The sequence below is a fragment of the Notothenia rossii genome (genome assembly GCF_949606895.1).
Source record: "Notothenia rossii genome assembly, chromosome: 2".
Taxonomy (NCBI): Eukaryota; Metazoa; Chordata; class Actinopteri; order Perciformes; family Nototheniidae; genus Notothenia; species Notothenia rossii.
In genome coordinates, this window is record NC_136904.1 from 55,890,849 (window position 1) to 55,917,953 (window position 27,105).

At 43.8% G+C, this 27,105-nt stretch overlaps 1 protein-coding gene across 2 annotated transcripts in view; it reads right to left on the reverse strand.

Moving 5' to 3' along the window:
* The window catches only part of ifngr2 (interferon gamma receptor 2), a 64,505-nt gene extending 39,502 nt beyond the window's left edge, over positions 1 to 25,003 (reverse strand). For both annotated transcript variants that reach the window (XM_079666147.1, XM_079666146.1), the window contains exon 1: positions 24,846 to 25,003. In XM_079666147.1, the coding sequence (XP_079522273.1) occupies positions 24,846 to 24,885 (40 nt within the window). In that variant the 5' untranslated portion in view covers positions 24,886 to 25,003. The remainder of the gene's footprint in view (positions 1 to 24,845) is intronic.
* Positions 25,004 to 27,105: the final 2,102 nt, after the last annotated feature.

A 27,105-nucleotide genomic window follows, 5' to 3' on the forward strand; every position in this document is an offset into this window, starting at 1 on the left:
CTCAGGGACAAGATTGTAGACCTGCACATGGCTGGGGTTGGCTACAAAACCATCAGCAAGCAGCTTGGGGAGAAGGTGACAACTGTTGGTGCGATTATTCGGAAATGGAAGGGAAGAAAATGGACATCAATCAACAATCAATCATCCTCGGTCTGGGAATCCACACAAGATCTCGCCCCTTGGGGTATTGATGATCAGGAGAAAGGTGAGGTATCAGCCAAGAACTACAATGGAGGAACTTGCTAATGATCTCAACGCAGCTGGGACCACAGACCCAAGAAAACTATTAGTAACACACTACACCATAATGGATCAAACTCTGCAGCGCCCGCAAGGTCCCCTGCTCAAGAAGAACATCAAAGGCCCTTCTGAAATTTGACAATGAATATCTGAATGATTAACAGAAGGCATGGTAGAAGGTGATGTGGTCAGATGAGACCAAAATGGAGGTGGAAACATTATAATTTTGGGGTATTTCTCTGCTAAGGGGACAGGACGACTTCCCTGCATCGAGGAGAGGATGGACGGGGCCATGTACTGTAACATCTTGGCCAATAGCCTCCTTCCCTCAGCCAGGACACTGAAAAGGGTCATGGATGGGTTTTCCAGCAGGACAATACACCTGAACATACGGCCAAGGCAACACAGGAGCTGCTAAAGAAGAAGCACATTTAGGTGATGGATGGGCCTAGCCAGTCTCCAGAAATTAATCCCATAGAAAATCTGTGGAGGGAGCTGAAGTTTTGAGATGCCAAGAATCAGCCTCAACACCTTAAGGATTTGGAGAGGATCTTCAGAGAGGAGTGGACCAAAATCCTTCCTGAGATGTGCACAAACCTGGAGACCAACTACAAGAAGTGTCTGACCTCTGTGCTGTCCAACAAGGGTTTCTCCACACAGTACTAACACATGTTTTGCAAAGGGATCAAATACTTATTTCCCACAGTTTAATGCATATCAAATTGTATCTTGTATATAATGTACATTTCTGGATTTTCTTTTTTTATATTCTTACTCTCACTGATAAATTAAACCTACCATTACAATTATAGACTGTTCATTTATTTGTAAGTGGGCAAACTTACAACATCTGCAAGGGATCAAATACTTAATCCTCCACTGTATGTAAGAACAGAAAAAGCCCATAAAAGATCCCATTAAAAAGGAAAAACCTCCCTCTATTCAGCCAGCCTCCAGTCCAAGATAAGTGCAGGTCCCAACAACAGCTCTCATCTCTGAAGAATGACTGTTATCTGTTCTCTAGGCTGTACATTGTATCTGAGATACGTGATGGAAGTCTGGATGAGTTTTTTGGGATTAATTACGTGAAATATAATAAACTTGAAAACCAGGCATGTCCATCATCATTGTCACAAATGGGCAAACTCAGAACTGGTACCAAGTCAGACTTGGTGGGCTGTTTGGAGGACCTGATTTCTTTACAAGAGAATGCATTCCACCACACAGTTAATGCCTCATCCTTGATGGGGCTACTCTTGTGAACATGCTACGACCTGGTGCTGCTAAGCCTTTTTTTATTATGCGCAGAAAGCATTCTCACCATACATCCTGTCTCAGCTGGAGCATGTCAGCAGAATTGATGTCGTGTGGGATGAATATTTCCCCGAAAGTCTGAAGGCTGAAACACGCAGCAAGAGAAGGAAGGGAGTTCATAGACGCGTTGAGCCATCCAGTGTCATTCCTGGAAACTGGCCAGAGTTTCTGCGCATTTAAGACAAGAAGGCTGAACTGTTCTTCTTCCTGGCAACAAGTGTGACAGCCCTCAACACTGGCAAACAAATAATCAGTACTTGCAACATGCACACATGAGGAGGCTGATACCCGCATCCTACTGCACCTAGGAGATGCTGTGAAGGAAGGAAGCAAGGTGTCAATACGCACAGTTGACACGGATGTGGTAGTAGCCTACTGGCAATCACAGCAGCCCAATCGACCCAGGCCTGTCGTGAACTCCTCCTGAATGTGTCAAGGTAGCAATTCAGTACACTGCCCTTTGCCACTGTGGTGGACTGTGTTTTCAGACCTAAGTCTGTATTTAGTTGAAAACCTGTAATATTTCATATATATTATGTAACATGTATGACTTCACCATAATAAATATGTTAATGGTTTACTGTGTATTTTGTTCCCTGAATATCAGATACATATAGTTAGCTACATTCTAGCACCAATGCATTCCCCATCCTTGAAAATGTAGGATTAGCCACCAGAATCAAGATCCTAGGTGGTCTAGATCAGTGTTTCCCAACCGGGGGTACGCGTACCCCTAGTGGTACGTGGGTGGTCCCCAGGGGGTACGTGAAAAGATTTTGAAAAGTAAAAAATATATATATATATATATATATTTGATTTTAGATTTTTTTTTTATTAAAGTTTTTACAGGAAAACTGTACCCAAATAAGGAATAATGCATATTCTGTAATAATGTAACCACAATTGGGGGCATTCACATTAAGTAATAATTTGCTGGCTATATATTATTATTGGCGCGGCGTTCAGTTTCCCGCCGGACTGTCAGGTGTGACATCATCATCATCATCATTATAGTGGCGCGCTGGTTTTTTTGCTAGCTAGCAAAATATCAACATCCTATCAAGTGAATGCGCTGGTTTTATTGAGATCAAAATTTCTGTTAACATAATCATTATGGATCAATGGCTGAGTCGAGCTGGTTCACAACAGCACAGGTGATACTGCTGAATCAGGAGAACCCGTTCTCAAGAAAATGAAAACAGAGAAGGTGAAGAATCGTCAGTTTGGTGAACATTATGTGCTCTCCGGGTTTACGGTCACAACTACAGAGCCACCGCAGCCAATGTCTTTCATCTGTGGCGACGTGCTTTCTAATAATAGCATGAAACCATCCCATTTACATCGGTACCTTAGTACTAGACATCCCGCCTTTGTGGGTAAGCCTGCAGAGTTTTTCCACCAAAAGCTGGCTGAATTTAAGGAAAGCCAAGAAAAACTAAAGAAAGCGACATTGGTTTCAACCAAGGCCTTGGAGGCATCTTATGCCGTGTCGCTACTCGTTGCTAAATCGAAAAAGCCATTTACCATAGCCAAAGAGCTAATCTTGCCTGCTGCTATAATTCTCACAGAAACTATGCTCGATAAGAAAGCAGCTGATGTCCTGAAGAAAGTGCCGTTGTCAAATAATACTGTGTGCCATCGGATCGACGACATGGGAATTGACATTATTGACCAAGGGGTGGAAAAATGTAAAGCGTCTGGTACGTTCGCTTTGCAGTTGGACGAATCAACGGATGTCAGTGGGGAAGCACAACTGATTGCGTTTGTGCGTTACAAAGACACTTTGGAGATGAACGAGCACATTCTGTTTTGCAAGAAACTCACAGGGAGAACTACCGGACAGGACATTTTTAACGTTATTGACAATTTTTTCTCTCAACACAAGCTGGATTGGAAATCCTGCTCTCATGTGTGCACAGACGGCGCTGCGGCGATGACCGGCAGAGTAAATGGATTAATGGCCCACATAAAAAAGGTAAACCCTGACGTTACATGGACGCACTGCATGATTCACCGAGAAGCATTAGCTAGCAAGAGAATGAGTCCAGAGTTAAACGATGTTTTGAATGATGCCGTAAAAGTGACCAACTTCATACAGTCCAAGCCTTTGAATCATAGACTGTTTCAGTCACTTTGAGAAGACGGTGGGTCAGAACATAAACAGCTCCTGCTTCACACTGACGTCCGCTGGTTATCCCGAGGGAAGACGTTACAGCGGCTGTTCGAGCTACGCAATGAAGTGAGGGCATTTCTGTCGGAGCACACACACCCACTCGTGGCTATGTTCGACGACGCTGACTGGGTAGCTCGGCTGGGATACCTCTCTGATATTTTCAGCAAACTCAACCAGCTGAATCTCTCTTCAAGGTAAAGACACAAATGTTCTTAGCTTGTATGACAAAGTGTGTGGATTCATGGAAAAGATCAAGCTCTGGCAGATCAAATGTGAAAAAGGGGATACAAGTATTTTCCTGCAGCTGAACGCATACATTGCTACTGGTGAATGTGACAGAGCTCCAATTGTGAAAATAGTAAACACACATTTGTCCAAGCTCAAGAATGAGTTCAATTCCTACTTCCCTGATATTGACAACAAGTCATCCACACTGGCCTGGGTGCGTAATCCATTTGTGACGTGCATTAACAGCAGCATTCCCGCCAGACTGCAAGAAGACCTCATAGATGTGTCCTCAGATAGGAGCCTGAAGATGAGGTACTCAAGCACACCACTGACACAGTTCTGGTGTGGTTTGGAGAAGGAGTATCCTGAATTGGGGAAACATGCCCTGAATGAACTGTTGCCTTTTGGGTCCACATACTTGTATGAGGTGACATTCTCCGCCATGACCCACATCAAGACTAAACACAGGAACAGACTCAACTTGGAGAATAACCTGGTCACAGCTGTTGCAACAATCTCCCCCAGACTCACAAAACTGATGAGGGAGAAACAGGCTCAAGTGTCACATTAATTGGTGAGTTACCTTACTTTTTTTTTTGAGTCTTTAAACAATGGCTATTATAATATATATGATTAGTTATGATTGAATATGATTTAAGTGTCACATTAATTGTCGCATTGGGACACACGTAGACAAAAATATACACACACACACACACACAGCCACAATATATAGACTATTAATATATCCTGGGGATCACCACGATTGATTGCGTAGTAGGGGGTACTTTAGGTTGGCTTGAAATGCTTTGGGGGTACAGTACTCAAAAAAGGTTGGGAACCACTGGTCTAGATCCTAAACTACTGGTAAAATAACAAGCAATGGCGGCCATTTTGAAAATGGCCGCCAAATCTTCCTTAGGGCATGCTCCAACAGTGTGCCAAATTTCATGCTTTTATCATCAAAAGCACAATTCTTTCACATATCTGCTGGACTAAAGTAAAGTCTATGTGTGGGAAACCCTGACATAGTGTTAGCAGGGCTGCCAAACTTTGAGTTCAGCTTGGAGTGAGATTTTTTTTGGTGAACCGAAAAAGAAACGTTCATGTGTACACTGTTACAAATGTATTGAACATGTACAAACTAGGGTTTCCCATTAGTGTACCGGGCGCTACAGTGGAATACGCACATACACAGTGTACCCGCGACTCTTACAATGAAGGCTCAATAATCAGCTCACAGCATATAACATGGCATATAGGCCTAGGTGTAAGCCAGGGTCGGCGTCATGGGGGGTCATTCACGGGCCATGCCCCCCCCCCCCCCAAATGAGTCACTGTGACAAGCCTTGCCACTTTGCCGTTTTTTTTTTTTTATATAAATCATATACAGTGGGGCAAAAAAGTATTAAGTCAGCCACCAATTGTGCAAGTTCTCCCACTTAAAAAGATGAGAGGACTGTAATTTTCATCCTAGGTATACCTCAACTATAAGAGACAAAGTGAGAAGAAAAGAAAATCCAGAGAATCACATTGTCTGATTTTTAAAGAATTTATTTGTAAATTATGGTGGGAAATAAGTATTTTGTCACCTACAAACAAACAAGATTTCTGGCTCTCACAGACCTGTAACTTCTTCTTTAAGAGCCTCCTCTGTCCTCCACTTGTTAACTGTATTAACGGCAACTGTTTGAACTCGTTATAAGTATAAAAGACACCTGTCCACAACCTCAAAAAGTCACACTCCAAACTCCACTATGGCCAAGATCAAAGAGCTGTCAAAGGACACCAGAAAGAAAAATTGTAGACCTGCACCAGGCTGGGAAGACTGAATCTGCAATAGGTAAGCAGCATGGTGTGAAGAAATCAACTGTGGGAGCAATTATTAGAAAATGGAAGACATACAAGACCACTGATAATCTCCCTCAATCTGGGGCCCCACGCAAGATCTCACCCCGTGGGGTCAAAATGATCACAAGATCGCAAAAATCCCAGAACCACACAGGTGGACCTAGTCAATGACCTGCAGAGAGCTGGGACCAAAGTAACAAAGGTAACACACTACGCCGCCAGGGACTCAAATCCTGCAGTGCCAGACGTGTCCCCCTGCCAGTACATGTCCAGACCCGTCTGAAGTTTGCTAGAGAGCATTTAGATCACTGGTTCTCAACGGGGGCGGTACCGCCCCCCAGGGGGAGTTCAGAGAACATGGGGGGCGCTGGAAGCAATATTTTTTGAAAGGGGGGCGTTGAGGTGTTCTTGGGGGGCGTTCACGCATAATGTATTTTTGTCATGAAAAACGCTGGCCACAGCGCCTTTTCCTGTACAAAAAGCAGCTGTCAGCATCTTTTGTTGCTATAGGAAACCACAACTCTGCTTGCGATTGGTCAGCTGTCAGCAGTGTTATTACGGGTACGTTCGTAAATGCACGAATGGTCAGTCCGCTCGGACAACCCGTCTGTTCCATCAGAGCACCCAGCTGTGAGCGCTCAGAGCGCAGCGCTCTGGACTGTGGAACGGGGACGCTCGGAGCGCTCTGAGCGCATTTACGAACGTACCCTACAAAAAGCAGCCGGGAGCGGACCGGAAGTCGTTGTAATTTTGGGATCGCGACTGTTAATAATCTGTGTCACTTTGTTACATTTTGATATGTTTTGATATGACAAATTCCACTAACAGATTCGAACTAAGTGGTCAGTTTATGAAAATAATACCCGTTTCTATGTCTGCTACGACATGGAAGAGCTGGCTAGCCAGGCTGCTCCACACAGAGCTCTGTTTGTTCAAAATTACAACGACTTCCAGTCCGCTCCCGGCACGATGTCTTGTCATGTCACCAGCTAGCCCTCTAGCGTTTGCCGCCATATCGTGACACTACCCCCTCACCCCCTAAATATTAGCATCATAAAACAACAAAAATCATATCAAATCAGCAAAATGGCCACGAAAAAGATAAAATGCAGACAGTACTCTATTGAATATCTTAGCTATGGCTTCATACCGTCTCCTAACAATGCACAACTCCCAATGTGTTTACTTTGCGAACATGTATTTTCCAATGAGGGAATGAAACCCTCACGTTTAAAAGGAGCACCTTACCAAGATCCACCCGGATAAGGCAGATAAGGAGCGTCCGTTCTTCCAGGCCCTCAAAGAGAAACATGGTAGGAGCACGATCAGCAGTCTCTTCGCTAGGAAGACCACCCAGACTGACAGCGGGCTAATAGTGTCATATAACAGCTCCTTGCTGATAGCCAAATGTGGGCAGCCGTTCACAATCGGAGAGAAGTTGGTACTCCCTGCCATCAAAGAGGTCATATCTACTGTGATGGAGCGTGATCCCACACAGGTGCTGAAATCCATCCCACTCAGTAATGACACCGTAGCACGCAGGATTGATGAAATGGGCGCTGATACAGAGGAGCAGCTGTGTGCCATCCTGCGGGAAACTCCATTCAGCCTTCCGCTGGATGAGACAACCACTTCTGACAACAATGTTCTGTTGATGGCCTATGTCCGCTATAGCACCTCCAACAGTCAGGAGATGGCTGAGGAATTTTTATTTTCCAAATATCTGGTCACAGACACCAAGGGCCAGACCATTTTTAATGCACTGGATGCTTATCTACAGGAGAAGTCAATCCCGATCAACAACATCCTCGCATGTGCTACTGACGGTGCTCCTTCCATGGTTGGCAGGTACCGTGGCTTCACCACTCTGCTGAAGGAGCAGGTCCCGCATGTCCTCACGGTCCACTGTGTCTTGCACCGCCACAACCTTGTGGCCAAATCTAAAAGTTCACCTCTCCACGAGTCTCTCAATGTTGCAGTAAAGGCAATAAAAAAATAAAAGCCCACGCCCTGAATAACAGATTGTTCCGACAGCTGTGTCAGGAAAAAGATGAGACCTTTGAGCGTCTTCTTCTCCACACTGATGTCCGCTGGCTCTCAAAAGGAAACTGCCTTGCTCGTTTTTGTGAGCTGTTTGACAGCATCGTGGAGTTCCTGGAGGAGGTGGATGCAGCTTTCGGGGAACAGGTGTCATCCAGCCGCTGCGACATCATGTACCTCGCAGACTTCTTTGGCAAAATGAATGAAGTCACGCTGAAGCTCCAAGGAAAAGGAGTTACTCTGATCCAGAGCAAGGCGGTCATCCACAGTCTCACCTCCAGGCTGGATCTCTACCGGCAGAGCATAGGCAGGAGGCAGTTTGCTCATTTCCCGCTGTTGACCAAGGTGATCTAGCCTAGGCTACTAAATAATGCTAATAATAAATAATACATGTAATAAATGTAGGCTACTCTATGCAACACTATATTTGTGTTCCTGGTTAGTATAAATAACTTATGTTCTGAATGTATTATGAGAATAAAGAAACATCAATTAGTAAACTAATTAGCAATAAAATAACCAGTTTAAAATCGGATGGTAACATTCTGCACCGATAACAATTTCCTGGTTATACTCATTGCAGGTGTTTGAGGCTCTTACCGATGAGCGTCTCCTCATTTACACAGACCACCTGAGGATGGTGAATGCCGACTTGAAGATCCGCTTCAGAGATCTTTTGGACCTCGATGTTCCCACCTGGGTGGTGCAGCCCTTTCAGGCGGACGTGGCGGAATGCGAGCCAGCAATACAGGAGCATCTCATCGACATCCAGAGTGACGATGAGGCCCAGGCTATTTTCCGCACCTCTGGCTGGGGCAACATGTGGGTCAAATACTCTCAGCGTTACCCGGCTCTCTGGGAGAAAGCGAGGCTGCTTCTTCTGGCTTTCCCAACCACATACCTGGTGGAGCAGGGATTCAGCCAGGTCCTCCACATGAAGTCCAAGTACCGCAACCGCTTGAACTTGACGGCCTCAGGTGCACTGCGACTGAAACTAAGTTCTCTGCAACCCGCAGTGAAGAAACTGGCGGAGAACCACCAAGCGCAGGGCTCACACTAACCTTCCCCCCCCCCGCAATTTGGCGAAATGCAACACCTTTCCGACCTGTTAGTTCTGTAGGCCTAATGTACACTTTTGTAGCCTACTGTTTGTTCTGCAGTGGACATGTGTGAAATTGCTGCTGTTCCGTAGCAGTCTGTTTGTATTCTCTGCTCTTGTCTGAGTTTGTTTAACACTCATAAATATCATTTTTATTCACATTCACATGGCTTTTCTGTTCTCTGGTAAACTAATGATAATGATATTCCAACTGCCCAGTTAAATCAAATATATTATTTGGCATTCAGTGACATGCTTTTTAAATGATATAACACAGAATATTAGTCAACATTAATATTCAGGGAAGAAAATAAGTCTACTTTTTTTGATGGGGGGCGGTAAGAGACCTGGATAATGGACAGGGGGGCGCTGGCCCAAAAAAGGTTGAGAACCCCTGATTTAGATGATCCAGAAGAGGATTGGGAGAATGTCATATTGTCAGATGAAACCAAAATAGAACCTTTTTGGTAAAAACTCAACTAGACGTGTTTGGAGGAGAAAGAATGCTGAGTTGCATCCAAAGAACACCATACCTACTGTGAAACATGGGGGTGGAAACATCATGCTTTGGGGCTGTTTTTCTGCACATGTGGGCAATGATGGAGACACTTGGAGGGGAGTGATTGGGAGGAACGGCCCCCCTGATCTGTGCCGGAGTGGTGGTTTGTTAATGGACTTCTGTGCTAGTCATGGATTGGTCATAACAAACACCATGTTCGAACATAAGGATGCTCATAAGTGTACGTGGTACAAGAGCACCCTAGGCAGAAGGTCCATGATCGATTTCGTTATCGTATCATCGGACCTGAGGCCGTATGTTTTGGACACTCGGGTAAAGAGAGGGGCGGAGTTGTCAACTGATCACCATCTGGTGGTGAGTTGGGTCGAGTGGCGGGGGAAGCCTCTGGATAGACATGGTAAGCCCAAACGTGTAGTTCGGGTGAACTGGGAACGTCTGGAGGAGGCCCAAGTTCAGGAGGCCTTCAACTCACACCTCCGGCGGAGCTTTTCGGGCATTCCTGTTGAGGTTGGGGACATTGAACCAGAGTGGTCGGTGTTCAAAGCCTCTATTGCCGAAGCCGCGGTGGGGAGCTGTGGTCTCAAGGTCCTAGGTGCCTCAAGGGGCGGTAACCCTCGAACCCCCTGGTGGACACCGGTGGTCAGGGAAGCCGTCCGACTGAAGAAGGAGGCCTTCAGGGATTTGTTATACCGGGGGACTCCCGAGGCAGTTGCAAGGTACCGACAGGCCCGAAGGGCAGCAGCCTCAGCCGTGGCCGATGCAAAGCAGCGGGTGTGGGAGAAGTTCGGAGAAGACATGGAAAAGGACTTTCGGGCGGCACCAAAGTTGTTCTGGAAAACTGTCCGACACCTCAGGAGGGGGAAGCAGGGAACCATCCAAGCTGTGTACAGTAAGGATGGGACGTTGTTGACCTCAACTGATGGAGTGTTAGGGCGTTGGAAGGAGCACTTTGAGGAACTCCTGAACCCGACAACTCCGCCCTCTATGTTAGAGGCAGAGCTGGAGTATGACGGGGGATCGACACCAATCTCCCGGGGGGAGGTCACTGAGGTCGTCAAACAACTTCACAGTGGCAAAGCCCCGGGGGTGGATGAGATCCGCCCAGAAATGCTGAAGGTTCAGAGGGTGTGTGCCAATTACAGAGGCATCACACTACTCAGCCTCCCCGGGAAAGTTTACTCTAAGGTACTCGAAAGGAGGGTCAGGCCGATTGTCGAACCTCAGATTGAGGAGGAACAATGCGGATTCCGTCCTGGTCGTGGAACGACGGATCAGCTTTTTACTCTCGCAAGGATCCTGGAGGGGGCCTGGGAGTATGCTTAACCAGTCTACATGTGTTTTGTAGACTTGGAGAAGGCGTATGACCGGGTTCCCAGGGAGTCACTGTGGGAGGTGCTGCGGGAGTATGGGGGTCTCTACTCAGGGCCATCCAATCTCTGCTTTGTCACCAATCCTGTTTGTAATATACAGTGGGGCAAAAAAGTATTTAGTCAGCCACCAATTGTGCAAGTTCTCCCACTTAAAAAGATGAGAGAGGCCTGTCATTTTCATCCTAGGTACACCTCAACTATGAGAGACAAAATGAGAAAAAAAAAAATCCAGAAAATCACATTGTCTGATTTTTAATGAATTAATTGGTAAATTCCTCGGTAAAATAAGTACGTGGTCACCTACAAACAAACAAGATTTCTGGCTCTCACAGACCTGTAACTTCTTCTTTAAGAGCCTCCTCTGTCCTCCACTTGTTAACTGTATTAATGGCAACTGTTTGAACTCGTTATCAGTATAAAAGACACCTGTCCACAACCTCAAACAGTCACACTCCAAACTCCACTATGGCCAAGACCAAAGAGCTGTCCAAGGACACCAGAAACAAAATTGTAGACCTGTACCAGGCTGGGAAAACTGAATCTGCAATAGGTAAGCAGCTTGGTGTGAAAAAATCAACTGTGGGAGCAATTATTAGAAAATGGAAGACATACAAGACCACTGATAATCTCCCTCGATCTGGGGCTCCACGCAAGATCTCACCCCGTGGGGTCAAAATGATCACAAGGACGGTGAGCAAAAATCCCAGAACCACACGGGGGGACCTAGTCAATGACCTGCAGAGAGCTGGGACCAAAGTAACAAAGGCTACCATCAGTAACACACTACGCCGCCAGGGACTCAAATCCTGCAGTGCCAGACGTGTCCCCTTGCTTAAGCCAGTACATGTCCAGACCCGTCTGAAGTTTGCTAGAGAGCATTTAGATGATCCAGAAGAGGATTGGGAGAATGTCATATGGTCAGATGAAACCAAAATAGAACCTTTTTGGTAAAAACTCAACTAGACGTGTTTGGAGGAGAAAGAATGCTGAGTTGCATCCAAAGAACACCATACCTACTGTGAAACATGGGGGTGGAAACATCATGCTTTGGGGCTGTTTTTCTGTAAAGGGATGAGGGTGACTGATCCGTGTAAAGGAAAGAATGAATGGGGCCGTGTATCGTGAGATTTTGAGTGACAACCTCCTTCCATTAGCAAGGGCATTGAAGATGAAACGTGGCTGGGTCTTTCAGCATGACAATGATTTCAAACACACCGCCCGGGCAACGAAGGAGTGGCTTCGTAGGAAGCATTTCAAGGTCCTGGAGTGGCCTAGCCAGTCTCCAGATCTCAACTCCATAGAAAATGTTTGGAGGGAGTTGAAAGTCTGTGTTGCCCAGCGACAGCGCCAGAAAACATCACTGCTCTAGAGGAGATCTGCATGGAGGAATACCAGCAACAGTGTGTGAAAACCTTGTGAAGACTTACAGAAAACGTTTGACTTCTGTCATTGCCAACAAAGGGTATATGACAAAGTATTGAGATGAACTTTTGTTATTGACCAAATACTTATTTTACACCATAATTTGCAATAAATTATTTAAAAATCAGACAATGTGATTTTCTGGTTCTTTTTTTCTCATTCTGTCTCTCATAGTTGAGGTATACCTAGGATGAAAAGTACAGGCCTCTCTAATTTTTTTAAGTGGGAGAACTTGCACAATTGGTGACTGACTAAATACTTTTTTGCCCCACTGTACATGGATCGGATTTCGAGGCGTAGTCGTGGGGGAGGGGGTCTGCAGTTCGGTGGACTAAGGATTGCACCACTGCTTTTTGCAGATGATGTGGTTCTGATGGCTTCATCGGTCTGCGACCTTCAGCACTCACTGGATCGGTTCGCAACCGAGCGTGAAGCGGCTGGGATGAGGATCAGCACCTCCAAATCTGAGGCCATGGTTCTCAGCAGGAAACCGATGGACTGTCCACTCCAAGTAGGGAATGAGTCCTTACCCCAAGTGAAGGAGTTCAAGTATCTCGGGGTCTTGTTCTCGAGTAAGGGAACAATGGAGCGTGAGATGGGTCGGAGAATCGGAGCAGCGGGAGCGGTACTGCAGTCGCTTTACCGCACCGTTGTGACGAAAAGGGAGCTGAGCCAGAAGGCAAAGCTCTCTGTCTACCGCGCCATTTTCATTCCTACCCTCACCTATGGTCATGAAGGATGGGTCATGACCGAAAGAACGAGATGGCTGGTGTCTCCCTTAGGGATAAGGGGAGAAGTTCGGTCATCCGGAAGGGACTCTGAGTTGAACCGCTCCTCCTTCGCGTCGAAAGGAGCCAGTTGAGGTGGTTCGGGCACCTAGTTAGGATGCCACCTGGGCGCCTCCCTAGTAGGGCTGTAGCGATACACTAATCTCACGATACGATACGATACGATACACGATATTGAGCTCACGATACGATATCAGGGTATATGCAGGAATCCTGAGGTCAAATTTAATACCTTTTAAGACCTTTTTTAAGACCCTTTCCATACATTTTAAGACCTCATCGCAACTTTGAGTTCTAACCGGTTACATTGGCAACACACTTTACCTCACATTTACTATATTGATTGTAAGATAGCACAACTAAACAGAATGCAGACAGACTACTGAAGCCTCCTCTCCACATGAACTTCAACCTCTCTGTGAAGGTCAGGTTTAATGTAGTATGCTGCTTTGTTGCTTCTGTACTATGTGCTCTTTCATTCCAGTAAAACTCCTCAGAGACCATTAGAAACCAGTATTTGACCAATAAACAAAACAATTGACAAAACTTTGAACTATGAAATATATTAAACTTTGGTGAGCTTCAGTGGGGTAATGCCATATAGGAGCTCCCTCACAAATACCCAGGGGTTAAATTGGGCTGGGGCTGTCCGGGGCTAAGCCCTGGCACATAGGACGATGCTCTGACGTCATCACCCTCACACATTTGTCATATGTTTACAAAAAACGATATATATGTTAAGACTTTTCTAGTTCTTAATATAGACTATATTTGGGTCGATATGTGTTGACTTTACTTTAAAATAGCAGATCTCTGTGACCGGATATAGTTTGGCTTAGACCCCGGCCCCACGAGGACGCATACGGTAAAACGCATACGCAAACGCAAAAAAGTCTTCCGTTCACACTTATTCGATTCATTAACGTGTCCGTTCACACTAGACTGCTGGAAATGCTGGAAACGTTGTAGTACATATGCCAGGCCTGTAAGTGGCGCTGCTGCCGCCACAAAATACACCAAAAGCAGCAAAGAAGACCCCGGAGCATGGTTGCCATGGTTGCCCTTCTGTTTATTCTCCGCAGTGGACGGCGTGTTCTCCTGCTGTATATCTCTCCGGTGGTCCACCAGCAGATATAAAACACCCACCTCTCCGCCTCTTCCAAGGGACGAGGGAACCGTGCGGCAGTTTCCGTTAAAAAAAATGTTCCGCCGGTCAACATGTCTGTTAAAGTTTAGATCTTCCGTACAAAATTAGAAAAGTGCCAATCAGAGGTCTTCCTTGTTATTTATTGAGCTTTAAAACAAATTGATAACGACTCTGTTCTCTGTATAATAATATTTAATAAACGGTGCCTGCCTCTCTTTTCCTCCCCCTCTTCTGACAGCCCAGCAGCAGCAGGAGACGTGGGGAGATTATCAGAAAATGATCATATAGGGCTTGCACACGGAGCCGTTGGACCCCCAGAGCGTTGCGTATGCCGGTCTACCCACCTTGGGACCCCCCCCACAGAGCGGAGCAAGGCAACGAAACTTAAAATAAGAAGCAGCATTTTACGGCGCGCTGTGCATGGGGCCGCCTTGAGGGGGTTTCCCGACATGTCGTTTCAGTAAATTAAAGGATGTTTCATGTTGTTGTTGCTGTGGGACTTCTTAATACCTTGGAAAATGCCGTTTAATACTTTTTAATAGCCTTCATTTTCGCTAAATTGATTTATCAACTTTTAATACTTTTTAAGACCCCGCGGACACCCTGGATATATATGACGATATTCAGTCAACAATACGATTCGATATAATTCGATACACTTACATCATTTTCTGAAAGATTTTAAAAGGGACAGTGTGATTTTGGTGACATCTTGTGAGTGTTCCATTGACTTGGATTGAATTGATTCAACTGAAAACTGAAAGCATCAATTATACAATATATGGCTCTGACTAGACAGAGAGTCTACAGCTTGCAAATGCTGGACAAAATGACTCAAAAGATGTGGTGAGAATTTGTTTCATTTATTGAAACAGTGCCAACTGTAGCTTACAAGCCTTTGAAACGTAAGTACATAAAGTGCAGTATCACCATAGACAATGGAGAATTAAAGGTGCAGCAGGTGGCCTGTTCTGAACAGATTATTTTACAGCATTTTTAGCTTAACACAGAATATGAGGTAGCCAATAATTCAAGTCACTAAGAACAACATTTAATGTAAAATGTACCTGCCAATAATTCAAGTCCAAAGGAGTAACATTTAAGCCAAAAACACTAAACAGAAAGGCTCCTCTCTACATAACTGCATCTACATTCTCTTCAGATTTTTGTTCAGGAATATAATCTGATCAACGTGGTCTGGGAGAAGTGCACTTCTCTGAGCAGTGACGATGGCCCATTCCCAAACCGCCCCCTACACCCTACCCCTCCGTTTGCGCGTTCACGCGGAGGGTCCGCCTACGTGTGGAGCGGTGTGGAGGGGGAGTGGGCTATCAAGCCCTCAAACAGCGAGTCTGCAGCGGTGCTGACTTGAGACCGGTCTCTACCTGACCGGAGTCGCGCTGTGTGTGTCCGCTGCTGTCAAGCTGTTAACAAGTAGTTCCAGCAAACATCCACTGATAAACTGCGATGTTAACAACCTCATGATAACCTCATATGTTTTAACTTAGGATTATACCTGTGTTTAGTCTAGAAAAAGGTAAATGTGTGCATTTTATTATAAAGTTGTGTATATTTACTGACCGTTGCAAAAACTAAGTAGCTTATAAACATCAGGTTTAAAACTAAAAGAGCTTTGAAACACAATGAAAGATGTTAGGAGTTTTATTTGAGTTATTAATTTAAAGTTTTTGTCTAAGAGATGCTGATTTGAAACCGTTGTTACATACAGTTACGGCATTTCCTGTTTCTGCCGGAGAGAGGGGAGGCCGTCCCAAAGCTTGCTGCTGTATTTACTCCCTCCATCTGACAGGAGGGAGTCTCGTTGAGCTGCGAGTGTGGCTACAGACGGAGTTCACTCCGTCGAGGGAGTGGTTTGGGATTAGGTCGATATCTCCGGCGGTAGAGAAGACCCTCTCCAGTGTGGTTAATGTTTGCCGCCATTCTCCTGAATTGCTTCACACTCACTGCGAGAAAAAGACACCAGCGTCTGTGTATCTAGAAATGCTCTACAGCGACACTAGCGGCTCGGCTGGCTGACGTAATCGCTCTTCATGCAAAGCGAATGGGGGGGAATGGGCAGCGAGCAGAGTGCCAGGCGGAACACGGGGGATTTGAATGGGAGTTAATGTATCGATACCCGCGGCTGAAATATCGATACTTTCTCGGGAAACAAAATATCGATATATATCGCAGGATCGATTAAATTGCACAGCCCACTCCCTAGGGAGGTGTTCCAGGCACGTCCAGCTGGGAAGAGACCAAGGGGTAGACCTAGAACCAGGTGGAGGGATTATATCTCTTCACTGGCCTGGGAGCGCCTTGGGATCCCCCAGTCAGAGCTGGTTGATGTGGCCAGGGAAAAGAAAGTTTGGGGCTCTCTGATGGAACTGCTACCTCCGCGACCCGACCACGGATAAGCGGGAGAAGATGGATGGATGGAAGGATGGATAGTTGAGGTATACCTAGGATGAAAATTACAGGCCTCTCATCTTTTTAAGTGGGAGAACTTGCACAATTGGTGGCTGACTAAATACTTTTTTGCCCCACTGTAAGTGAAAATGTTTCCACTAAAGTTTTTTTGTGTGAAATACATCAGAAATAAAGAATACAAATATAAAACACAGCCTGAGGTGAGCTCACTGCTGCTCTCTGATTCGTGTGTTGCTTGACCAATGACCCCCGACCTTTGTTTTGTTATCATTACATGGCTGTGTGTTTAGATGAAAGCCCAGTGGCGATCTGTTCATCTGTTACACTGATTATACAGTAAAGCCATCGAAAATAATATGATATACAGTACAGTACAAGTACATGGGTCTCTGTTTAATTCAAGCTTGGTTGTGTGTGTGTGTGTGTGTGTGTGTGTGTGTGTGTGTGTGTGTGTGTGTGTGTGTGTGTGTGTGTGTGTGTGTGTGTGGCACGAGCGCATTTTGTGAGTGCGCGAGCGGTAACGTGGAATGTTGTTGTTAGCATCTGGTTAGCTAGCTATGCTAACGGACATAAAGAGCTGTTTCTACACCAAGGTGGAGGAGAGTCCTCTCCTGTCAGACTGAGAGGATCTTATAACGTCAGCTCAGTGAGGTATAAAGGACTCTCTCAGTGTTTAGATCAGGGGCCTCCAACACGTCGATCGCGAGCTACCGGTAGCTCGCGGGCAGCTTTTCAGTAGCTCGCTGCTTGATTATCGATCATAGCGTAGTAACGTTGCTTCTTGATTTTTCGGCCACGGCTGGACAATAAAGTTTTTTTATTTTAGAATTGTTTTCTGTCACACAAATATAAAATTGGACCATGACGCAGAGTTCAAGGAACAGATGTGACAGCGGCACAGCGACACCACACATTGAGCAGTCTGCTTTGTCCACCAACACCAGCAACACCAGTCCAGAACCAACAGCAGAATGACCCGCTCTGAATCAGTCCGTGTCGCTGCGGCTGAGACACACAGCAGGGATTTGTGTTTCTAAAAAACACTCGTTATCATCATGTCAGGTTTTTGGTGGATTCAATCAAGTCTTGGATTGCAGAGTATGAATGTCCTCTTTATATTTTCAGTTGGTTAATACGTGTGTAAAGTTTGTGAAGGCAGGAGGAAAGCTTCCACGAACACGGTCTCCTCTGTTCCCCCAAACCCTGCCCCCTCCTAAAAAATAACTACTAATAAGAGTGACAGGCTGATAGTAACCTGATGTTATTATTCACTTAATCACTGATTGAGATATGATGAAGCTAACTTCATCTCATACATTTATGGGATTTTTGCAACAGTAAGACAGAGAATGTAAGTGTGCACCCACATGCACTATTTTTGTTTTTATAATGCTGTTATACTCCTGTTGTCGGCTGTGTTCAGACTGAAGTCATGTTTGTGATGTCACATTCAGGACATTCAGTGTCCTTTTTTTTTTTACAGAAGACCATTGCTAGAAGCTGCAGCTAGACTACAGAAGCATTAGGTTTTTGTTTTTGAGGATGGAACAATTTCACACACAGGGAGGCTAGACCTATACAATTGATTTATTATGGTTTATAATTTAATGTCAAGACGATGAAGAAGAAAAAGATGGCTGCATTGTTCAGTGTCAATCCTATGGAGATGGAGCTTATAAATCTCCAAAATCATGTTCAGCTTAACGGCCCGTCCACACTACAGCTTCGACAGCTTCAAAAACGGTTTCCAACGAGTCTGCCCATTCACTTTGAATGGGGTGACGTCGCGTTGCCTCGCTTTTCGCCGAACTGAATTGTGGGTAGCAGAGCGGAGCTTTCCTGGCGTTTCAGGCTGCAAAAGTTGAGCAATGTTCAACTTTTGAAGCTTCTGAAGCTTTCGGTGGAAGCGTCAGCCAATCAAATCATATGCCAGTACAAGCTCTAGCCCAGGGGTCGGCAACCCGCGGCCCTCGGGCCGCATGCGGCCCTTTAAGCCCTCTGCTCTGGCTCCCTTGAGTTTAGACAAAAATAAGAAGGAAATAAAATAAAAGTATTTGTAGGACTATTTATATTTTGTTGCATGGTTGAAAATGTTTCGTATCTTGTATTTTGAGGTGATACTGTGACACATAAATAAAAAACAAAACGGTTTTAATTAGGTCAACTAAAATATGCGTCACATCCTGCTACGGTCCCGCGCGAGCGCCTTTTCTTGGAGGCACTCGCGCGGGGACCCCCGGCTCGATGAGCAAACTATGGATAAATCAAAGAAAAGTACCGGAGGAACACAGGATTTAATTCTGTGCGGACAGAGTTATATGCTTTCACAGCAAACGATGCTGGTTTATCGGTATGTTTGATATGTGGAGAGAAGTTGTCAAAGGTGCTGCAGCCTTTACGTGTCGAGGAACAACACGGGAGAGGAAGACAGCTGACGATCTTCAGTCATAATTCAATGGGGTATGTCATTTATTTCAGAAAACAGTTTTTGTTATATTCCATGGAATGCTCTTAACGTCCCGATAGCAATGAATATATTAAATGATTTGACAATAAATACATAAACAAATTAATCTGTGGAAGCCGTAGCGCTGTAAAAAGCACGACCAATCATTTTAGCCGGCCGGGCTAAAATGATTGGATGGCCTACCTGCCTGTCAGCCTTCCATCTGTGCACAAACTTATCTCGTGCCCTCATTGGTCATGTGTGCGTTCGTGTGTGTTGGAGGAGGGACTCTGTGAGAAAGTCTGAAGGAAGAGGCATATTTGTTCCGGTTGTGTATTTTCAAATTCTAGCGCACTCGAGCTGGTTTCTCCATTCTTACCTACCCTACCTTTAACTCTTTTTAGGGTGCAGCTATATGTTTTATTTATTTCAAAGTGGGCCCATTTTAATAATATTTTTTTTTCCTTCAAATGTGCAGATGACTCCTCAAGTGCTGTGTTTAATTTATTTTAAAGTAGGCCTGTGTATTATTTCTAATTCTCCTTATAGGAGTTATTTGTTTCTTATTAGAGGTTAACAGTTTTATATAATGTAATAAATAGCCTAATAAATGCAAAAAAAAATTGTTTTTGTCTGATATAACAATAAATACAACTTTATTAGCTATCAAGCTATGAAATATGTTTTGCGGCTCCAGACAAAACATTTTGGGGGAAAAAGGAGCAAAATGGCTCTTTTGGTCAAAAAGTTTGCAGACCCCTGCTCTAGCCAATCAAACCGCTGCTTGTGTGTCAGGGGCGGGAGATTCATGTGATTGGTTGTTGGTCGAGCTTTAGACACGCCCGCCGGCAAGCTTTTTTTGAAGCTGTAGTGTGGACGGGCCGTAAGTCTCAGCAAAACTCACAACATTTCTGGAGCCTAGACCCAGAAAAATATAAGAACATTCAACAAGCAATACTGGAAATGTCTGCTTTATTTGGTTCTGTTCTACATACCTTTCTGAAGCAGCTGTTTCTGACATGAATGTCATGAAATCTAAATACAGAACAAGACTGACTGATGAAGATTTAAATGACTATTAGAGTGAGCCTAAGTGGGTCCAGCATACACCTCTATGGTGGACTCCATGCAGTGCCATTCATCTCACTGACTGTAAAAAAAAAATGAACGCACTTATTTTACACATGTGCCATAAGATGCTTGTACGGTGGTGATTAATATAAGGTGATGTACTTACTATGTGGGCCATAATAATATGTGAGAATTTGTCGTTTTCTTGGACCTTGATGTGAAGTTATTTTTGACAAGCTTTAGGTATTGCAATTTCACACGTGTACAAAAGTAGCCTAATTCAACTGATGAAGGCTTTGTAAATAAATGTAAGCGATGCAAGTAGCTCTTTGCCACTTTCATTTTTTCAAAGTAGCTCTCAGATGGAGAAAGGTTGGAGACCCCTGGTTTAGATAGTTCACTTTAGTGTAGGTTAACTTATCTCAGTGGGTCCCAAACGGTTTGGTCACCATTTATGTAAACAAGTATTTGCGAGGAATACCTTTATATAATCATTATAGTTATTAAAGAATAAGAGAATAAATGAAAAACGAGTATGAAATACTATAGGACAGTAACACAAGAATACAGTTTAAAAAAGGGGAGTGATTAGTAAAATATCCATAAAGAGAAAAGTAAATATGTGTACAGTTCTGTTTCATATGGATGTTGAGAGATGTAGGCTATCCATAGATCTCTTCATTTTGCTCTCAAAGTGCATCAGATTGATGCATTTAACTTCAATATTTTAAAAATAATCTTCCCGGGGGAGCATGCCCCCAGACCCTCCTAGAGGTTAGGTCCACCCCCCACCTAAAACATGTTCACATGGATAGGATACTAAATACATTTGCACACTTTTTGTATGGTGGCCTATGTCCATATGTTTCTGTTTTGGTGGTTGTGCCACAACCGTGCATGTATGCATAACACGGTGCGCTATACAATAGCACTACACCCCTGCAATGTGTGTGAAAGACAATAGACTTTAAAGCATGTTTTTTGAAGTTGCGTTGGTGTTTGTGTGTTGGTTGTTGACGGCAGTGTGTGCACCACCCTTGGTAAATGATTGCCCCCCCCCATTCGATTTGTTCTAGAGCCGACCCAGGTGTAAGCAGAGGTCAAATGATATTTCATGGGGGGGGACCTCACCTCTTCTAGGGGGGTCCGGGGCATGCTCCCCGAGAAGATTTTTATTCAAATTCATCAATCTGGTGCACTTTGAGAGCAAAATGAAGAAATCTATGGATACATCTCTCAACACCCATATGAAACAGAACTGTAAACAGATTTTCTTTTTCTTTATGGATATTTTACAAATCACTCTCCTTTTAAACTGTATTCTTGTTTTACTGTCATATAGTATTTCGTTTATTCTCATAAATGGTGACCAAACCGTTTGAGACCCACTGAGATAACTAGACTAAAGTTAACTATCTAAACACTCACAGGGCTCAACAGTAACTTTTAAAAGTGGTTGCAAGGCTGGCAACCAGGCATCAGCTTTTGGTTGCCAAAACTGAAAATACGGTTGCCATTTTTAGTCACCTTATATTTTAAATAATTAAGATACTATACAGTTATACATCAACTTAATAATGAACATGTGACACAAAATAATGCTCAAATGCTTTACAATAAGTAATTAACACAATTATTTGAAACTAAAGTGGTAGTAAACATGTCCACCCTCAATTGCTGGTATACTAAACACCAGTAGTGCAGCTGTTGTCATGTTCTTCACAGACCATTCAAACATGAATTGAGCAAGTCACTAGTTTCGTCATCTGTTGTCTCCCTTTCAAATGTGGGTTCTCTTAATAATAATAATAATAATAAATGGGATTTATATAGCGCTTTTCTAGACCCAAAGACGCTTTACATTATGAGTCAGGTCGACAAACAAAACAAAACAAGAACAAAAACACACAAAAAAAAAAAAAACAGAAAAGCAGTCAGGAGGATGTTGGTTCAGAGGGGGGAGGGGCGGGTTTAAGGATAAGCAGAGTTGAATAGGTGGGTTTTGAGACGGGACTGGAACAGGTTGAGGGAATCAGACTCACGGAGGTCTTGGGGGAGGGAGTTCCAGAGCTTCGGGGCTGCCACAGAGAAGGCTCTGTCCCCGAAGCTCCGGAGTTTGGCCTTGGGGATTGAGAGCAAACCGGCTGAGGTGGATCTGAGGGACTGGGGTGGTTGGTAGAGGATGAGGAGGTCAGTGAGGTAGGGGGGGCCAGATGGTGGAGGGCTTTATAGGTGAGGACCAGGAGTTTGTAGTGAATGCGGTGTGAGACGGGAAGCCAGTGGAGTTCTTTGAGGACCGGGGTGATGTGATGCCATGATTTGGTGTGGGTGAGGAGTCTGGCGGCTGCGTTCTGGACACGCTGGAGTCTGTTGAGGGATGTTGTGCTGATGCCGAAGAGGAGTGAGTTGCAATAGTCAAGGCGGGAGGAGATGAAGGCTTGAATGAGTCGCTCAGCTGCGGGGCGGGTGAGAGAGTGACGGAGTTTGGCGATATCGCGGAGGTGGAAAAATGAGGTTTTTACAACTTGGCGGATGTGAGGGTCGAGGAAAAGGGTGGGGTCGAATATCACGCCAAGGTTGCGTGCCTGGGTGGAGGGGGAAACAGGGGTGCCATCGATGGTGAGTGTCAGGTTGGGGGTTGGGGGCTCTTGACCTTTGTGCTGACCCCCACCAGATTCAGAATCCATTGGCCCTTCAGCATTGAAGTCTTGGATTGGCCAGACTAATACATTTCTAATGTTAAATAAATGAAAAGCATTCACAGACAAGAATTAGATATTAATTATTAATGCTGTAAATTGCCTTTAAAGGTGGGTTAGGTAAGTTTGAGAAACCGGCTCGAGATACACTTTTTGTTATATTCCATGGAATGCTCTTAACATCCCGATAGCAATGAATATCTTAAGTGCTTTGACAAAAAATACATTAAAAAATGTCATCTGTGGAAGCCGTAGTACTGTAAAAAGCACGACCAATCATCTGAGCCGGCCCGGCTAAAATAACTGGATGGCCTACCTGCCTGTCAGCCTCCCATCTGTTCAAAAACGTATCTCGTGCCCTCATTGGTCATGTGCGCGTTCGTGTGTGTTGGAGGAGGGGCTCTGTAAGGAAGTGGCAGATTTTTTCCGGTTGTGTATTTTCAAATTCTAGCGCACTCGAGCCGGTTTCTCAAACGTACCTTCCCCACCTTTAATATGTCTAACTACATTTAAAATGTGTTACCTTTTTGTAGAAGTGATTATAATTGTATGCCAATATTTTCCTATGGTAAAGTTTCGTTTTGCACTTTTATTTTGGTAGTAATAAGATCGGAACTCTTATTTTGAAGGAACTTTTACCGGAAGTAAATGCACAGTGTAGCAGAATGTACATATAGATTTCGCCTCCCAAGACTTTACACATTTCCTCTTTGCTTTTCGTTCGGGTTTATTTTGCGCTTTATCAGTTGAATCACTTTGAACATTTATTTGAGATGTTGATGGGTTGGCCGAACTTTTTACCCAACAGTCAAACAACTTAATTTGCTTCGCCATGTTTTGTAAAAACAAACACACTGCGCACACGCGAGTAAACGTGCATTGCTTTCTGGCTCCGTAATCACACCAATGCACATGCAACTTAAGTATCAGGTTCCGACTGGTCACAACAATAATTAAATATCACTCTTAATACAACAAATAATTAACATTTATCTATTTTGGGGAGCACAGTTAGCTGTCCTTATTTCTTCATGTTAAAAAGTGGTTGCAACTGATGGCAACCAAAGGCCAAGAAGTGGTTGACATTTTTTTCTGAATGGTTGCCAATGGCAACCTGGCAACCGTTACTGTCGAGCCCTGACTCAGATTCCCTTACCTCACTGAGCTGTAGTTATCTCTCAGTCTGACAGGACAGAGCTCTCCCTCTCCTTGTTTTAGAAACAGCTTCTAATATCCGTTAGCGCAGCTAGCTAACCAGATGCCAACAACAACAATGCAAATAGTGAGTTTGGTAGAAATATACTATTCAAAAGCATATTCTTTAAAACTCCTTGTTGTAGTATGACCAACAAAAGACTATTGATGTGTGTAGTGAGTTTGGTAGAAATATACTGTATAATAGTGATTGAATATTATATTCTCTTTTTTGGGAGTTGCACTTTGCAGACGGTCCCTGAGCACTCGTTTCTTCTCCGGCTGCGGATAGAGACAATTGTAACGTGTCCAGCTCGGAGGACGGCGCGTATTGCCTTTTTTTTTTTATCAAAATGTGATTGTTGTTCATTGTCAACCTTACCACGGTACTTACTGAATAACGTTTTGTTCATGAGTTAGTGATCCGTGAAATCCGAATCTCCCAATATCGTTCCAAATTCACTGAACTAAGCCGGAAGACTGTCTCATTTCGTAGACCGCTCGGTTTGCTATTCCTTCACTTTATTTTTATATTTAATATACTATTACGAAAACTTAGCGTGAGGAAAGGCGTGAGATATGGGTTAATTGCGTGACTCTGACGCTCAATGCGTGAGGGTTGGCAGCCCTTAGAGCTTGTGTAGTTTTACAGTGAATAGCTATAGCTAACAGCTCTTTCCTTAAACACGGCTGTGATTAGAGCTGAGGGAGGGAGCCTGTTTGCTTAGCTAGCGTTAGCCTGGGTGAAGTGAGGATACGGGATGTTGCCAGCACAGGGTTAGTTAAAATGGTTAAAGCTAACTAATGACTTACCTTGGGGGACGACTAGAATGCACAGGACACCGAGAAGCATCGTGACAGCGTCATTTCATACCGTTTTCGAACCCAGCCGTCATTATCTGTCTGTATAGACCCGAAGCACTTCCTCAATCCGGACGTGACTCACGGGCACGCGCAGCAGATTTCCTGGCACGCCCCTTAAGGAGCCACAGGGAGCTCTATTCCTATATAGCCTGTATGTACTTATAGTTAGTTACTTTACATATTCACACTATGAACTAATACAAAATATAAAGAAACTAATACATAAACTATGATATCACATTATAGGTAAAGATATCGAGTAGCAGTATTTTTGTACTTTTACTCAAGTCTCAAGACTTTGTAAGCAGGACTTTTACATGTAACAAATATTTGTAAACTGTAGTATGAAAACTTCATGAGTACTTCAACACCAATGTGTTTGTACTATACTTATACATACAGTCTATGTACATCCGGGGCTCAGCAAAGTCCAGAAGTTGAATATAGTCCATATACGTTTAATTGTCTGTGGGGGTTGGACCTCAGATCCTAACGGGCTCCAGGAGTATGCTCCTCCGGGAAGATTTTTTTTTTTTTTACATTTTAAAGTTCCATTTTACTTTGGGACAGCAATTATCCTATTCTCACAAAGGATGATCCCAGGCTAAAGGAGATACTAAAGGAAAACTGAAGCTCCTTTCCTTATCTTCTGAGAGTTCAAATAGCTCTTCTCATGCCTGACAGTTGGGTTCTTCTTGGTCATTTCCCTCAGATTGGAATCTTCCTAAGCAATCTGACGCAACTCCACACCTGTTTAGCCCCAAGCCTGTTTTTCAGGTCTCAGGCTCGAAAATGACATTTCCACAACAAATGACAATAACTTCACTTCTGAAAGGGGTACATTAATAATCTTTTTTCTCAAAGTAATGATAAACCTGTGAGTTGGATGTAGAAGAGTCAGAATCAATATAGATGTTTTTTTATTTTAAAGTAAATTCAGATTGAACATAGTAAAAAACTGTGAATTATAGTGTCCGTCCAAAATTTCTTTTTTACCTATAGTGAAAACTACCCTTGGATGGGTTAGTAGACTAAAAGCTTTAGGAATCCAAAGTACAACATATAATAAGTACCCTGTATCAAGATTGATGTAAAACAAGTGACATTTGATCTTTTTAGAGAGGTTTAGCAAAAGAAACTCCACCTCTGGGGTCATTTGGGTGGAAATGGGCGTATTTGCCGTTTCTCTGGAACCCATTGGTCGATTTTGAAGATTGACATCTCTTTCGAACCGTTAGAGCCAATAGAATGGAAGGGATTTTCCACATACACACACACACGTTACCATTGAGAAGTGATAGCTATGCGCACGTAGTTTGCCCAAAGCGAAACCTAACTTACGCTCTGAAATCTGAAAACTTAAAACTAGGTTTATTGCTGATGGATTATCAGAAATAATTTCAAAGTGACACAGACACATTGGATTAACCTATGGATTAACCTTCAGCAGCGTTTTTATCATTTTGATGCCATTGAAGACCACTTTTGATCAGACAACAACAAAGGTAAGACATATTGCCGTGTTGCTAAGGCCACGTGTTGTGATGTGTGTTTTTGTTTCTCATGTCGCAAGTTCTGATCATGGAGTGATGATACAGATACCTATCGAATCTGTGTAATCTCACGATGCTAATCGACGGGTTGGATGTGCAGTTACGATAAGTAATAAGGGTGTTATACCGTGAGTTCTGTGAGTTCTGTGTTAACGGCGTTAGAATTTTTTCGCTCAGCGTTAGTCTTGTGTTTTCTTTTGCCAAAAAGAAGTTTACACAATTTTCAAGTTCAATTCTTCAAGTATTTCGATCTCTCTGTCTGTACACACAAACTGAAAGATTGACAGTAAAGTTGACCTTGAGTTGACTTCAGTTTGACCCTATAAAACAGGTTTCAACTGTCTGCATTTACCATTCATAATCAGATAGCTGGACCATACAACTTTTAATTAGGTGGACACACTTTAAAATGTGTTACCAGGAAAAGCCAAGGTTTCATTCATATAAATCATGGCTTGATTCAATTGAGGTCTACAACGGCATACTCACTGTATTGCTTTACTGGCATCTAAATACATGAGCCTTACTTAATTAATGTTTTTCCATAATGAAATCTGGCTGCTAGCATGGCCTCCAAACTAAACAAGGAAAAGTCAAGTTTAATTATTTGTTTTCTGCCGCAGAGCAGAAACTTTACTTTAATTACTTTTTAAAGA